The sequence below is a fragment of the Synchiropus splendidus genome, chromosome 11 (genome assembly GCF_027744825.2).
Source record: "Synchiropus splendidus isolate RoL2022-P1 chromosome 11, RoL_Sspl_1.0, whole genome shotgun sequence".
NCBI lineage: Eukaryota > Metazoa > Chordata > Actinopteri > Syngnathiformes > Callionymidae > Synchiropus > Synchiropus splendidus.
In genome coordinates, this window is record NC_071344.1 from 18,511,749 (window position 1) to 18,527,128 (window position 15,380).

Genomic DNA, 15,380 nt, shown 5'->3' on the forward strand with positions numbered 1-15,380 from the left:
GTCTACTTGTTTGTCCAACGTCTCCACCATCCTTCTGTTGAGCGTAAAACTCGGCTGGTCGAGGTCCAATCACATGCATCTGCTGGATGTTGGATGGAAGTTAACCACGACAAAAAAATCTCAATAATAAAATATGAAACCTGAGCAGGCAAAATAAGTGACTAGATACCGAGGCATCATGAAAGGAAAGTTAGAATTCAGGCAGTGGAACATTGAACCGGAGCCCCCTCTGTGTGAAACGGACCTGAGTCACTCAGAACGTTTCCCGGGTTTAACCTACTCCACTGTGCCAGAGTGGAAACCCGGCATGACTCATTTCAGAGTCAGACACTGGACTGATGCAGTCACGCTGATGCGGCTCGGTCGACAAAAGAGTGAAGACATGATGGAGTCTCGTCACAGGACCAAGGGAACTAAAGCACAGGGGGAACATCATGAGTCAAAGATCTGGACTCGTGTTTCCATCCGGCTGGGCCGATACGAACGGGATTGGAACCAAATGTCTGCAGTCATGTGGATGCAATCAGGGCCGGAGCTCTGCGGCCGCTGAGCCCAGGAAGGAAGGAAAAAAAAAAACTCTCTTCCAGGAACCCGCCACAAGGACCAAGGGTTTCTGAGCGCACTCAGTGGAGACTTCAGTGGGGAGGGGGAGCGTTCTTCTCTTTCTGGCAGCAGCATCAGCGGTCTGCTTTCAATTACCGGCGGAGGATGATGTTAGCCGTCTTCCTGCCCGTTATGTCTTACACATGCAAACTCCAAAACATCCTCATCCTTGCCCCTCCTCCCCCCACCGGCCCTGTTGCTCTACACTTTATTGACCTTGTCGTCATCGAGAGGAGAAATACCTTTCATTTAAAGAGCTGAGCCAGAAGATAGCCAGAAGAGCCAGAAGTCTCGATGATAAAAATGAAACGTTCTGAAATCGGCCACATTGGTTCAATAAAAACTAATGAATAAATGACACACAACAGATGAGACCTTTCAGTCAAGTGAAACCAAATATTCCATCATTTAAACTCTCTGCAAACATTTCAAAAATTAAAAGGATTAAAATCTGAGTAGACTAATAATGAAGTGCAGGTGAATGAGGAAAAACATGCAGATTATAAAAGTAAATCATGAATAAATATGCAACATAAGTCTTTCAAAACAAAGAAAAATTTAAATTAAAATATTTGGAGGCTAGAAGGAGGGTTTACCTTGGGCACGTCTATCGCCACCTCCCTCATGGCACTGGGCTTCACCATGGTCATGGCCCACTGCAGGTCCAGCAGGGTGACCGTCACCTCTCCTTGGAGTCGTAGGTCCGACGGCTGGTGGGTTGAACTCAGAACTCGCTTGAGCGCGTGCAGGGCTGCAAGGAGGTGCAAGGCTTGTTGAGTGACAGTGCAGTGACAGAACTACAACTTGGCCCTGACATCAAGAAGAGAGATGACTTGATTTTCTTAGGTCCTGTCGAACCATCCATGCTGAATGAGTTTGTGGAGAGACTCAGACAGTTCAGGCTCCTGAGTGTGACTGTCAGAGGACCTGACCTGGAGCACTAACATCACTGCCGCGGTAGGAAATGGCCAGCAGTCCCTCCTCTACTAGAGGAAACTCAGGAGTTCTCGAATCTCTCTGCAGCTCATGCTCAACTTCTACCACTGTGCCACTGGACTGGATGTGTGCCCTCCAGGTGTGGTTCTCAAGTGGCACCAAAGACAAGCAGAGGGCAGTGTCATCGGAACCAGTCTGGCAGAGATCAGCACCACCGACTGCCCTCTTACACCTGCTGTCCTCCAGGAGAGAACCTCTAGCTTCCACCCCCAGGCAGTGAGGCTATTAAACAGCCAGCAGAAGCGAGATACTCTCACCATATCACGTATGTGTTATTATAATGAAGAATAAAGTACATTGTAGCAGTATTCTAACATTAGTTGCATGAAGCAAGCTAGCTCTAAAGACAGAAACAATGGTGAGGGTGGTGGGGAAAGATTCAGAAACAAGGTGCTGAGGTTCGTGACTGTGCCCGTTTGGTAACCGAACTTATCTGCTCCGTTTCCGACAAACTACACTTAATTATGCAATGGATTGTTTGCAATTAATAACTGTGTTTTATGTATTTTGTGAGTGTATTCTAGACCAGTGGTTCTTAACCATAGGACGGGACCCATGAGAGGGCCACTAGATGCTCAGTTTTAATACATAAGCCACACGTGGTGGCTATTACATTAATGATATATAACTTCATTTATATATTCTTTGGAGTTTAAATAAAATATACTACTTTTATTTGATGATATTTAGACCAGATTTTATTATATTTATTTTATTCAGTTTTTCCAATTTTCTCAACAGTTTGCATCAAGTGTATTTTTTTCTTTAGTAAATGCGATGAACATGACTTGCACCTGCTTCTGCTGCTGGTTGGACTTTTCAATGACAAATATATTTGCAATGATCACCCATTGTTTCACGTCATTTCATAAGTTTTTGGTTTGTTTACATGTAAGTAGTTTAATATGGTTATTGAACGCAAATGAAATCAAGAGGAATGAATCAGTTCTATTACTCGAATGGGCTCCGGGCCCATTTGTTTTGGGAATGGTGGGGCCCAGGATCAGAAAGGTTCGGAACCCTTGTTCTAGACCTCAGCATGGTGAGGGGCTACCATGGTGGCATAGGGGCTCCATCACACTGGGGAAGTCCCCGCCCTGGTGTTGTTTGTTTCAGCTGGTTCACCTGACTGGTTAACCAGTGTGTGCTTCTTCGGTTGGATTAAAAACCTGCACCTACTACGGCCCAGCGGATGAGTTCAACAGCGCTGCTTTAAAGGGCGTGTTGCGATGCTGGGACACAAAGGTCCGGTATGGAGAGCAGGGGTGTGAGAGGAAGCTTGGCCTCAGTGTGAACAGCAAAGTACGGAGAAAAGGCGGTGTACAGTACAGAGAAGAATGTTGGTTCGGCCTAGTAGACTGAGATAAGGGCAGCGAGGCTCAGAGAAGACGAGGCATGAGTGAAGTGTGGCACGTTGGTCAGGTATGCTCGGGATGGAATGTAAGGATGGGTGTTGTCTGGACGGTGGGTTCATCACGGTGGTTTGTTGAGGTCAAGACACTGCAGCAAAAGCTCTACAGAAGACAAGATAAAACCAGGAGGATCATTTTGCTCCTCCGTTTCACCACAAAGTGAAGTTTGTTGTGCCAGAATCCACACTGGTGTTTTCCAGGCTCACAACAATCAGGTCTGAACACGTCGCCCAAGTTCTTTCACACAGAACCGAACCAACTGAACACTAATTCCTCTTTTCACAGCTAAAATAATTAGGCCGGCATTACCGGTGCGAGGAGCGACGAGGCCGAGGGCGAGGGAAGTGTAATTGAAGCGCTTAAGAGCCTGAAAGCCCTCGACTCTCCCGACCGCGGCGACGGAACAAAAAGACGAGCGCACACTCACACGGACGTGACAGAATCAAAAACCTCCTCTTTGTTCGCCCGGAGAAAGAGGATGGATGGAGATTTGGGGACGAAGAAAAGCGCCGGTGAGGAGAAAAGTCGGCGCTGATGGAGCATTGAAGGCTGTTTTTGTTGACACGAATGTTTGTGCTTCAGCAGGGGAGCACAAAGAGCAACCTGTCGCTCACGTCACGCATCCACACGAGCGAAAGTGTTGCGCTGCTGTTGATTAATAGAAGAACGACACGCGATCACATGACCGGCAGGTCTGCTGAGTGATGAAGCACCACGATGGAGGTTTGTGGACGAGGCGAGGGTCGACTCCCTGGCGCTGGCTTGCACTCCAGAACATGAAGGACGAAGCAGAGGAGCGTAAAAAAAGAAAAACAGTTTGGTTCTGCAGAACACGTGGGAGAACAGTCTGGAAATATTCTTCATTCTTCCCATTTCATTCTGTTTCAGATGAATCCATTACTATTTAAAAACATATTATTGACCATTTCTCACTTTTAAAGATCCACATTTTCTTTGTTAAGAGACAGTTTATGTATTTGTTGGGATCAATTTTAGTTTTACATGGTGGACGTTCTTCAGCATTGAAAACGTAATGAGATCATGAAAGTTGATGTGATTTATTAGACGTGGAATCCTGAGCGAGATATTGACTCCAAGCGTGAGCGACTAGGGTGAGCCGCAGATGTGTCGATGCTCCTGGTGTGAGGGTCCAGCGGGGGAGGGGGTGGCTCGGTGGCAGAGCGCTCGCAAACATCTGCACAGATGCTGCGCCACGCCAAGTACTGTACACAGGAAGTCTCATTACTTCTGCTGCTTGTAATTTCCTGCGATCGGGCGTCTGAGCGCGAGCAGGTGGACGTGTTTACAAAACCGCTCAGCGGAGAAGAACGTGCGAGGAAGGAATAAAAGTGGGGGACGACAGCAGATGTGGGGGCTACAGGTGGCGGGGGACGGTTTGAGCTGCTGGGTAATGAATGCTAGCCACACAAGCGGACCGGAACCATGTTTCCACGTCAACAATGAAGGAGAGAAAACGCACCAGCTAGCGTCCTCGGCAGAGAGGAGATGGGGCTGACCGGGACGGGGGGGGGGTCGAGACATCCTGTTTATAAGCCTCAGGCCCACCTGAGGGGCGTGAAATGCACACAATGACTGAGCACAGCTTTGTCTTCTGCGGGTCAATGTGTTCCCCAGCTCTTCTCCTCGCCGTCCAAGTCCTCCCACCCTGACGGACCCTCAGAGGACCAGACGGACCACCATTCAAACCCGGCTGACACTTGAGCTCTTCATCTGCGTTAATGCAGCTGCTGAAACTGCACAAAAACATCTGGAGCCAGTCGAGGCGACCCAGCGAGGCAGGACAGGATGTGGAAGGAAGTCGGGGTGAGTGAGGAGATGTGGAGACCGGCCACAAGACCAGATGCCTAAACCCCAAACCATGTGACGGAGGAGGCCACCGCCCACCGCGAACTGATAGAAGTGTGACACTCCGATTCGGTCCCTCGAGCGACCCTCAGTTTCTTTCACTCTGGAGGTTCAGTGCAACAAAGTGTTCCCACATCTGGATTCACTTTTCCAGGCGCCTTCACAGCATCACTGAACATCAAGGACTTGTAAACAGATATTTCTGGAGAGCATCATGCGACAGTTTCACCTCATTGTCCCGCACAGTTCCATGGCCAAGCGGTCTAACCTGTGGAGGTCCTGGACACAGGCTTCCTCTTCATGTAAAGGCTGAACCAAAAAAAATGTAAGTGAATGAAAAAGTGGCTTATAGCCTGAGGTTTTCCTACTGAGAGGATTCAAAAGGATTTCAAGCGTCTGGACAAGTTCGGGAGCCAAAAACGCCCCACAAAATGCCTCAATGTTCTACATCGTTTCGATCCTCTGTGGATGACCATCCAGAACCAACACATTGGACACATGGAGGCAGATTGATTCCTTCACTTAAACTACAACCAGAGACACAATCCAGACCCGAGATGTTCTCTGAGCTGAGCTGGTCACGGGGAAGGGGCCGAGGCGTGAGATCTACTGGATTCCTAAAAGCGACAATAGAAGCTAGTCAGGGCTTCAAGGACCCCAGGTGGACCATCTGTTCCCAGTCATCCTACAACCCTATGACAATGGTATATCTGGTAGGAGGAGTCAGAAGTCAACACCTCCCTGACATGAAGGAGAACAACAATGGAGAAGAATGACTGAAAGTTGATTTTAATCTGAATAACTTCAGAACCTGAACCTGCTCTGCACACATGATATCTAAGAGTCAAAACAACTGGGGGCAGGCCTGATGGGTGAAGGCCAGCATCGAGGGGCAGGTTTCATAAGCAGCCGCCTGGAGGGCAGCGGAAGCCCGTCTCAACAATGTGACTCTGAAACTCAGGGGCTTCAGGGATTCTCTCTCTCTCTCTCCGACCGCTCTTGGCTCACTCCAGCACAGATTTAGTTTAGTTATGAAAACATCCGACGGGAAGAGGGGAAAGAGGGGGGAGCGGCAACACAACACTCCTTAATCTGAACCTTATGTGCTCCTCATTTCCAGAATGCAAGAGATCTAGTGGGAGCGAGGAGGCAGAGGCCGGCGAGAGGTGGAAGAATGCAGGTTCGCAAACATGTTGCAAACTAAGCAGAGGAAGAGTTGCTGCCAAAGTAGAAGGTTGTGTTCTACTCTGGTGTGGCCAGGACAAACCACCTTCGACAACTTGAACCGTGGACCAACCCCTTCAGCCTGAAAACTGCCCAGAGGACAGAGCGCAAAGAAACCAATGTGAAGCACAAAACAAATAAATGATTCAGTGGATTTGCCCCCAGAATCGGAACACCTCCACCCTAGGAGTTCTTTGCACCCAAACTTGGACTTGTTTCAGAAAGAGTCCTCTCAGGACCTTCTCTGGGGTATTGAAACAGGCTTCACTTGACATCAGAACTTCTGGCGCCACCAACCATGACTTGTGTGCCCTGTTGCCATACATGTTCCAGAGGTCACCTCATAGCACATCCGGTGGGGCAGTTGTGAACATGTGACCTCCCAGGGTGAGGTCCAAGGGGTCAGATGGAGCTTTGTCCTCGAGTCATCCAGCAAGAGTTGGTCATGGAGGACGAGTCTCCGCTCAGGGCCGATGGGCTGAATCAATGTCGGCCTGGCCCGGTCCAGTAGGGTACTGTCCGCGTTCAGTCCAGAGCCATCATCCTGAGCTACACCGGATTCGGTCTTGGAGAACCCTGCATGATTGGCTGATGACAGCACTGGATGCACTTGAATAACTCTCAACAAAACAGACTGAAACACACGTCACTAGGAATACACACTGATAAAAGACATATGGAACACAAACACAAGCAGGCAGTTCAATCGTGACGTCCTCTGCTCATGTTTTGGGTTCATGCGAGTCTCTAAAAGGACTTGGTTCAGACGATGTCTTTATAAGGAAGTGTCTCTGTAAACACCGGCATGTTAGGACAGCGAGTCCCCGACTGCAGAATTCATGTCAAACAAACAAGACTTGTATTTGGGGGCTTTTCTTCCCCTTCAACTTCCTGCAGCTGCCAGGAAGATCAACCTTAGGGCTTTTGGGGGATTTGAACCAACCGTCTGACCACCTCAGTCAATCTTTCAAGAGGTAAAGTCCGACACAGAGTTTGACCTCAACCTGACAGATGACAAGCCTCTGTTTGTTTTGGCCACTAATCGATCAAAGCGCGGTGCTTTGTTCCAGCGGGGGCTTCCCGTCGCCGGATGTGTCGCGAGGCAAACAAACACTTGAGTTGTTTAGACTGGGGAAGTGAGTCAGTGTGGGCGACAGGAGACGAGGGACGACAGCAGGATGACAGAGAGGCACCGCGTTGTCAGGACGGATCCAAAACCTGGAGGTGACGGGGTACTGGCCACGGGAGTCGAACTCACTCACAGAAGCAACTGCGCAAAAAATACCTCAACCTGGATTAACACGTGTATCATGTCTGACCTGTATCTGTGGTGAGGAAAGAACTGAGCCAGGAGACAGACTTCTCCACTGACCTCTTAGTTCGACAGCAAAGTCTGTTTATCCAGTTACCAGGACATAACTCGACAACACAAATGGAAAATGAAGATGATTTACACAACCCTAGTCTGGTTCTGTGGAGGCTTCTACAGCAGATTGGTTCAACAAAACTGAGCTGCCAACTGTTTTCTCCACATGAGTTCATGACTCAGTGTTTCCATCTAAGAACAAACAAGCACACAACAACCTCTCGTGATGCTAGAGCATTTAACGGCACTAATTCTCCCCGGCTGCCACAAATCCTCCCTTTCATTTAAGGCTCCTCATTGCACGGCACGATGGTGGGATAATCAGCGGCTCTGTGGTGGCTAATAACGGGGGGCTCAGATCCGGCCTTGATGTCGGAGCTGTCCCACGGATGGAGGCGTGATGAGACGAGACATCTGTTGTAGAGACTTTACTGGACAACCAAACACTTTCCACAGCAGCCTGACCTTCCACAACATGGTGGTATTGTGTCCAGGCAGGCAGTGACCCCAAAATAGGACAGACTGCAGTGCGGCTGCGGAGCGGTGACATGTTGGTCCAGTCAGTAGGAAGCAGCGTCTGAGCGCTCGCCTGTCGGCAGTCTCACCTGGACGGCAAAGGAAGCCACTGTGGGAGTCATTTTTCTGGAGCTACCGATGTGAACTACGCATTCATCAGGACCCACGGGGGTCAGGTACAATCCCAAATCAAGAAGTCGGGAACCCACGTGATCGTGTTGGGAGCGGCTTCCAACAGAACCAGTCCAACATGTCTGACAGTGAGAGGGAAGAAAAACTAGATCAAGAATGAAGAAACGATGACAAGGAGGAAGAGGAGGACAATGAGGGGAAGACGGTAAGAATAAAAGGAGGATAAAAAGATTTAAGTGGAGAAAGAAAAGGAGAGTTGAAGGAGGACGAGAAGAAGAAAAAGAGAAGAAAAATAAGGAAGGAAAAGAGAAACACCTGAGGAGGGGGAAAAGATGAAGAAAGGTGAGGGAGAGGAGACGAGGGAATGAGAATAGGAGACAGAAAGAGGCACAAGAAAAGTCGAAATGATGACAATGAAAGGGGGAAGATGAGGAGAGATGAGGAAGAAAAAGTGAAAAAAGGAACATTATGGGAGAGAATGAGTTCTCTGAGTAGAACAGCAAGCTGAGTAAGAATGAGTGAAAGGAATAGATGAGTGGAGAGAATGAGAGACAGAGGATAAAAACGAGCAGAGCGAGCTGGAGAGGAAGAAGAAGAATGTTGAGGTGTACAGACACCGCGATTCGCCCTGAGAGGTCAAAGGTCAGAGCTCAACTGGAGTCCAGTCAGCCAAGGACGCTCCAAGTCTCCAACCACCTCCGGAAGCTTCCGTCCCAGAGCAGCGTGTTCACACGTCGGTGTCACAGATCAGAGTCGGCTGTGGTTTGGACTCCAGTCCAGCAGTAAATCTCACTCCTCCTGAGAGCTTCCGCCGAGCCTCAGCTGGAAACACCATCGTGGACCACCCAGGAGGCAAGCAGGGGTCTCGCTCACACACACACATACCGGCTTCACACGCGCTGGTAGGCTGTTTGGAGTCAGAGCTTCAACATGCTCCTGTGGTTTTGGGGTCTCACCAGTGCCCCCCACACACTTCCTGTTTGCCAAGTACTCAATTAGAGGGCACCCCTGAATCGGAGGCCAGTTAATTAGTGAGGTTGCACGTCGGCAGGAAGTCCCGACTGGCTGGGAAACACTCGTCATTCAGGTCTCAGTCTAGCGCCCCCCTCAGGGCTTGGGTGCCCACGCAGCCCCACGTTGAGGAGAACTCACCTGCTTCCTTACAGACGGCGGCGAGGTCGGCTCCCACGTATCCGTGAGCGAGGTCGGCCAATTGCGTCACTTCCTCTGCTGAGGCGCTGCACGGAACTGACTTCAACTGCTTCTTCAAAATGTCAGCACGCTCAGCAGCTCCAGGTACCCCAACCTTTGGACACAGAGAGTCAGCCCCCCCTTGATCCAACAGCCTCCACACACTGCTCCTCCAGGACAAGACTAAGGGGCTCCATCAGACGAGAGAACTGTCTGGGCAGGAGAAGATCTCTTCTCTAGGAGGAGGTATGTTCACAGGGGGAGAAAGAGCTGAGCCAGGAGACAGAGCTCTCCACTGACTGCTGGGTTTCTCCTCTCACCTGTGGTCTCCAGCTTAGGAGTGATCCAGAGAACAACAGCTTCTCTGCCCGGACTGACTGAGAGAGAGAACCTCAGTCATTCAGAAGAGACTCGGAGAGGAATCTAGGATCTAGACTATTGAGGTGTTGAGCTGTGAGGAAGACCCGGAACAGACCCAGGACACAAGGTCACTAATGTACTCAAAATGGACACATAGAGACCAGAGCAAAATAACCAAAAATAAAAGGACTTCCGTGGGCATTACAGAAGGTACTGCTACTGACTGTCCCTGAACGATGGGACCAGCCTGGATGTCTGAGGAGACCCTAGCTCAGGGGTGGGCAAACTGTTCCACAAAGGGCCGCAGTGGGTGCAGGTTTTTGTTCCAACCAATCAAGAGGACACTTTTTCACCAGCAGGTGTCTTGGGGGTACAATCACTCAGTCAGTCACCTCCACTTCATTGGTCAAACTGTGTGAGCTTGTTTGGTTGGAAGAAAAACCTGCACCACCACGGCCCTTTGAGGACTGGATTGCCCACCCTTGCCCTAGCTCTTCAGCAACAGCTCTAACTCTGAGGAGCCGTCAGGCACTCCACATTTTGATGAAGTTTAATTTCAGACCCTCAGTCCTCCTGCCAAAAGCAGCAGGTCTCTCCCACAGCGCCTCCCGCAGTCGGAACTGCTGAACTTCGCCTAAAAATTCTGTGTGAGTGTTGACAAACCTCCAGCTCCTTGTCGAACCTCCCGGGGCGCCGAAGGGCCGGGTCCAGAGCGTGAGGTCTGTTCGTGGCCCCCAGAACCAGCAGCTGACCCGAGTGACCCTCCTGGAGAGGAACACCAGCAGAAACTGAAGTGAGAGTCTGCACATTACAGTAAACGTTTCACACTCATGTCGGGCTGAGAGTGCCGAAGCAGAGTGAGACTGACGCTGAGGAAGCTTCTCTTCACCAGTATTTGTGGACAAATGGGACTTCTGTGCTTCAACAGAAAGACCTTCCTTGGCTTTGTGGATGCTCACTGCTGCTCCACTGACACCTCAGCTCCAGATCAATAAGTGTTTCAAATAACATCTTTCACTTAGCTTTCCACGTCCACTAGTATTTATTTATTTTTAATAAAAACTAAACAGACTAAAAGATTAATTAAATACTTAATGTAAATAATTAAATAGTCTTACTAATTTCCTAACGTTATTAAGAAGAGTGGAGACACTAAGCAGCATCTTTCAGAACCAATTGGTTCCACAGAGACTCACTGTGGTGCAGAACCACCACACTAGAAAACATAGAACCACTTTGTATCAGTGTGTGAGGAGAGCTGTCAAAAGCAGCCGTACCGATCCCATCCCATCCATCAGGGTCAGCAGCGACGCCACAACCCGTTTCTCCACCTCGTTCTGGGCACCCTCGCGCTTCGGACACAAGGCGTCCAGCTCGTCGATGAAAATGATCGCAGGTGTCCTGAGGAAATAAAGAGTAAGTTAGATCCGCCCGCTGGCGACAGTAAAGTGCAGTACTTAGTTTAGGCCAGCAGATGGCCGCATGCTGCTTCCGCACAGGAGTTTCTCGCCCTATGAAGAGGTCACATTTTTAACCTCTCGCGTGACCACACGGTGAGCTTCGCTGTTTTTTTCCATCATCATTAACTCTGAATTAAATGTCACCATTTTAAACTCAAAGGTTGCTTATATATTTGAATACACACGGAAACAGTTTTTTGTTTATAATATATAAAATAGGTTCTCAGTTTATTTCAAATTATCTTCAGTGATTAATGTATAATAATTTAGTTAATTTGTTTTATTCTTCTTATTATTATTGCTTTTCAATTTTATGTACCATTTACTGCAACATTTGAACAAATATATCAAGCTGTACTGTTTTATTTTCAAACACATTCTTTGATTTTTCCTAGCTAGTTAGCAAGCCGACTGGCTGACCTCTAGGGGGCGCTCGCGGGAGGGTTTCAGCAGGGTGCATACCTCTGAGCAGCTTCAGTGAAGATGCGCCTCAGTCTCTCCTCCGTTTCACCATAGAACCTAAAAACCAAAGGTCTCAACAGCTGGCTCCCTGACGTCACCAACTCAACACCAGAACACCACCCACTTGCTCATGACCTCCGGCCCGTTGATCACCGTCATGTGAGCTCCCACCTCCGTGGCGATGGCCCGTGCGATCATGGTCTTCCCTGTCCCAGGTGGGCCGTACAGCAAGACACCTCTAGGGGGCGGGATTCCTGTTGCAAATGACATAGAATTTTCAGGTGTGAGAGTGGACACCGTGAAGTGAACAGTCCTCTGTTACAGTGTAACAGAGGACTTCAAGGTGGATGTGGGACTGCACCAAGGCTCAGCTCAGCAGCTTTCTCTTTGCCATGGTGATGGACAGGTTGACAGATGAGCTTAGACAAGAAGCCCCTTGGACGATGATGTTTGCAGATGACATTGTGATCTGTGGTGAGAGCAGGGAGCAAGTGGAAGATAAGCTAGAGAGGTGGAGGTTTTCCTTAGAAAGGAGAGGAATGAAGGTTAGCCAGAATACATGTGTGTGAATGAGAGGGAGCCAAATGGACAGGTGAAGTTACAGGATGGAGAGATAAAGAAGGTGGTGGATTTTAAGTACTTAGGCTTAACTGTCCAGGGCGATGGAGAGTGTGAGAAAGAGGTGAAGAAGCAGGTGCAGGCAGGATGGAACCATTGGAGAAAAGTGTCTGGTGTGATGTGTGACAAAAGGGTGTCAGCAAGGATGAAAGGGAAGGTGTACAAATGGGTGGTGAGGCCAGCAATGTTTTATGGTCTGGAAACAGTGGCATTCAGGGAAAGACAGGAGGCAGAGCTGGAGGTAGCAGAGATGAAGATGCTGAGCTTCTCTCTGGGAGTGAGCAGGATGGATAGGATCAGGAAGCAGTAGATCAGAGGGACAGCACATGTGCTGAGGTGTTTAGGAGACAAAGTCAGAGAGGTTAGATTGAGATGGTTTGGACGTGTACAGAGGAGAGGTAGCCAGTACATTGCTAGGAAGATGGTGAGGTTGGAACTGCCAGGCAGATGATGGAGAGGAAGACCAAAGAGGAGAGTGACCCCAAGAGGGGGAGTAGACTTGAAGGTAAACCACTTTGTGCACCAGGGAGTCCTCTGCTGGACACCTACCCCACCACATTTACAAAACCTCATCATGAACATAATGAACCCAGCAGCTCTAGGAGTCACACATTAACATCACAAACAGACCCAGATCATCTCAGTGAGTGACTCACCGTAGTTGGAGAAGAGTTCGGGGTGTTTGAGAGGCAGCTCAATCGTCTCTCTGATGACGTCCAGCTGACTGCCGAGTCCTCCGATCATACTGTAGGTGACCCTCTGTGGTTCAGCATCACAGTCTTTTGGGCGGTCCCCCCCCCTGAAGGTGACCTTGGTGAGGCAGGAGAGGAAGTAGAAGGGATCGGAGCTCAGACAGGCTCCACGGACGGCTGCAGGGAGCGGCTGCGAGGTGACTGAGCTCTCCAGACTGACAGCAGGAGAGGAGGCAGGGGAGGGCAGCGAGGTGGGTCTGCAGGGGGTGCTGGCGGCAGGTGAGAGGATCCCTGGGGTCAGGGGGACGCAGTCATCTTCCACCGTCAGGTGGCTCAGCTGCAGGAAGAGGTCAGCGGAGATGCTGTCCAACACAGATGAGTCCTGGACGTCTGGAAGGGCCGGCCCCTGGACGAAGACGTCGTCCTGGCCGGTCACCGACTCCACGCGGAGACTGCAGGAACGGCCGAAGTACGACAGCGAGAGCAGGCTTCCCGGCAGGACCACGTGGCCGTCTGCAGAGAGAACAGGGAGAAGAGGGGGAGGTGAGTTTGAGCACAGTGACTCCTCTCAGTGCCTTCAGATCCGTCCACTCACCGAGAGATCGGAGCAGGAAGTTCTTGAACTCTGGTGTGTCCAACGCCTCTTCACTGGACCTGCACTCGGAGTAGAAACACTCTTCACTGATTTCATTTACAATTTTATCAAGTTCACCAGCTTTCTGCAGTTACACACACTCACCAGCAGATGGGGGCATTTCAATAAACAAAAAACACAACAAAGAAGCAACGAAGCATTTTAAAGGTGCTGAGGAAGACGGTGAAGGCAACTCACCTGCCGGTCAGAACCACCTCCGCAGCCTGCAGCAGCGGGCCCGTCAGCGGCTGCAGAGTCACTTCATCTCCTGTCTTCACTTTCAGAGTTGTTTGGATGCTTCTCGGGAGTCCAACTTTTCCGCCCGGAAACTGGGCAGCGGGCCATCCTGAGCACACCTGAGGCGGAGACAGTCAGTGGGCGACTGAAGCAGAGACTCATGCTTCCTACAGACATGTGGCTACTCTTGTTCTTCCTGGTAAAATCTCAGAAAACTTGATAGAACAGACTCAAGTGGCTAGTTGAATGTTCGTCTTCGTGTTTACGACATAACAGGAAAGGAAGACAAAAATAACTAGATGTCAAATGGCAGAATGCAGAAAAATTGAGAGAAGGAAAAGGAATGAGTATGGAGATTGAGAGTAAGAAAAAAAAATAAAAGAGGGACATCATACAGCGGAGATAGAAGGGAAGAAAGAAGGGGGGGAACCAAATAGCACAAATTAAGGAAAGCAGGAACAAAGGAAGGAAGTTAACTGAAAGATTATGGAAGTGGACAAGTTGAAGGAGAAAACGACAAATAAATGATTGGAAGGAGAGGAATAAGGATTCGCTGAGGAAGCTTAGTATGAAGCTAAAACCAGAAGATAGAGAGATGCTTAGGAGGAACGGATCCAGACCTCCTGTCTTCCGGACTGGCTCGTCAACAAAACCGGCCTTCCGATAGAAACATTGGCCAACTTCATGGAGTTGAGACTCAGCTGACACAACGTTGATCTGCAACTTTTAGGAGTTTTGTCCTCCGCTGCGGAGAGAACATGGACAGCGAAATTAATTATTGAATAAATGATGGTCATTCACGCGTCATTCATGTAGTGCAGCGCAGTTTTCTTGGATATATTCTGCACCTTTCTCAATGAAGTCGATGACAGTAAACGAGTTACTGCTTCTTCTGCTGGTTCCGTCCTGAGCAGAAGTCTGCAGATTACCGGAATCGTTACAAGCTTCATTGGGGTCGACCGGGCCGTCTTCCTCGCTCCCGCGTTTGGACTTGTTCTTATTTTTCTTTGAAGACATTTAAAATCACGAACTTTGACTCCACGTGAAAACAGCGACATGTGTAAACACGGGCTGCAGAGTAGTTCCGGGTTGACGTCGAAGACACGCCTATTTTACCGTAACTGCTGAGGGACGTGCGCAGAGCAAAGCCTCATCAAAAATGAGATATAACAATAAATCTCGCTCTTAATCAACAAAGCATGGAGTCCATGAGTTATGTTCAATGTAGTATGTAATACTTAAATTATATTAATTATTGGCTGAGACAATTCAATATACTTATTGGTATGTCAATCTGTAAAGTCTATCACAGAAAGATATATGCTGTTTGGCTAATTGTCGCTGAATTGCATAAGAAGCTGAAGTTTAAAATTGTTAAACATTCCGAGCTAATTTATAATATACAAAATCATATGACAGTCATTATAATAACAAAAAATATTAGCATCTAGCTAGACTAGCATAATCGTGTAACGGTAGAAATGCTTTCAAATTTAAAACATATCAGTCAATCACTAGCCGAATTTATGCTTTAATATTATTGATTCTAAAATGCCGAATCTTGCCAAATGCAAGAGTTTCAAAGAGCAAATAATCTCTATGACTCGGTAA

General features: G+C 48.8%; 1 protein-coding gene across 1 annotated transcript in view; it reads right to left on the reverse strand.

Moving 5' to 3' along the window:
- spata5 (spermatogenesis associated 5) overlaps nucleotides 1–15,275 on the reverse strand; it is a 59,885-nt gene extending 44,610 nt beyond the window's left edge. Inside the window, exons 1-11 of the mRNA XM_053878612.1 lie at nucleotides 14,618–15,275; nucleotides 14,390–14,514; nucleotides 13,731–13,888; nucleotides 13,494–13,552; nucleotides 12,863–13,411; nucleotides 11,713–11,842; nucleotides 11,589–11,645; nucleotides 10,944–11,067; nucleotides 10,330–10,431; nucleotides 9,268–9,421; nucleotides 1,200–1,354 (exon numbers count right to left, since the gene is read on the reverse strand). Of these exons, the coding sequence (XP_053734587.1) occupies nucleotides 1,200–1,354; nucleotides 9,268–9,421; nucleotides 10,330–10,431; nucleotides 10,944–11,067; nucleotides 11,589–11,645; nucleotides 11,713–11,842; nucleotides 12,863–13,411; nucleotides 13,494–13,552; nucleotides 13,731–13,888; nucleotides 14,390–14,514; nucleotides 14,618–14,786 (1,782 nt within the window). The 5' untranslated portion in view covers nucleotides 14,787–15,275. The remainder of the gene's footprint in view (nucleotides 1–1,199; nucleotides 1,355–9,267; nucleotides 9,422–10,329; nucleotides 10,432–10,943; nucleotides 11,068–11,588; nucleotides 11,646–11,712; nucleotides 11,843–12,862; nucleotides 13,412–13,493; nucleotides 13,553–13,730; nucleotides 13,889–14,389; nucleotides 14,515–14,617) is intronic.
- Nucleotides 15,276–15,380: the final 105 nt, after the last annotated feature.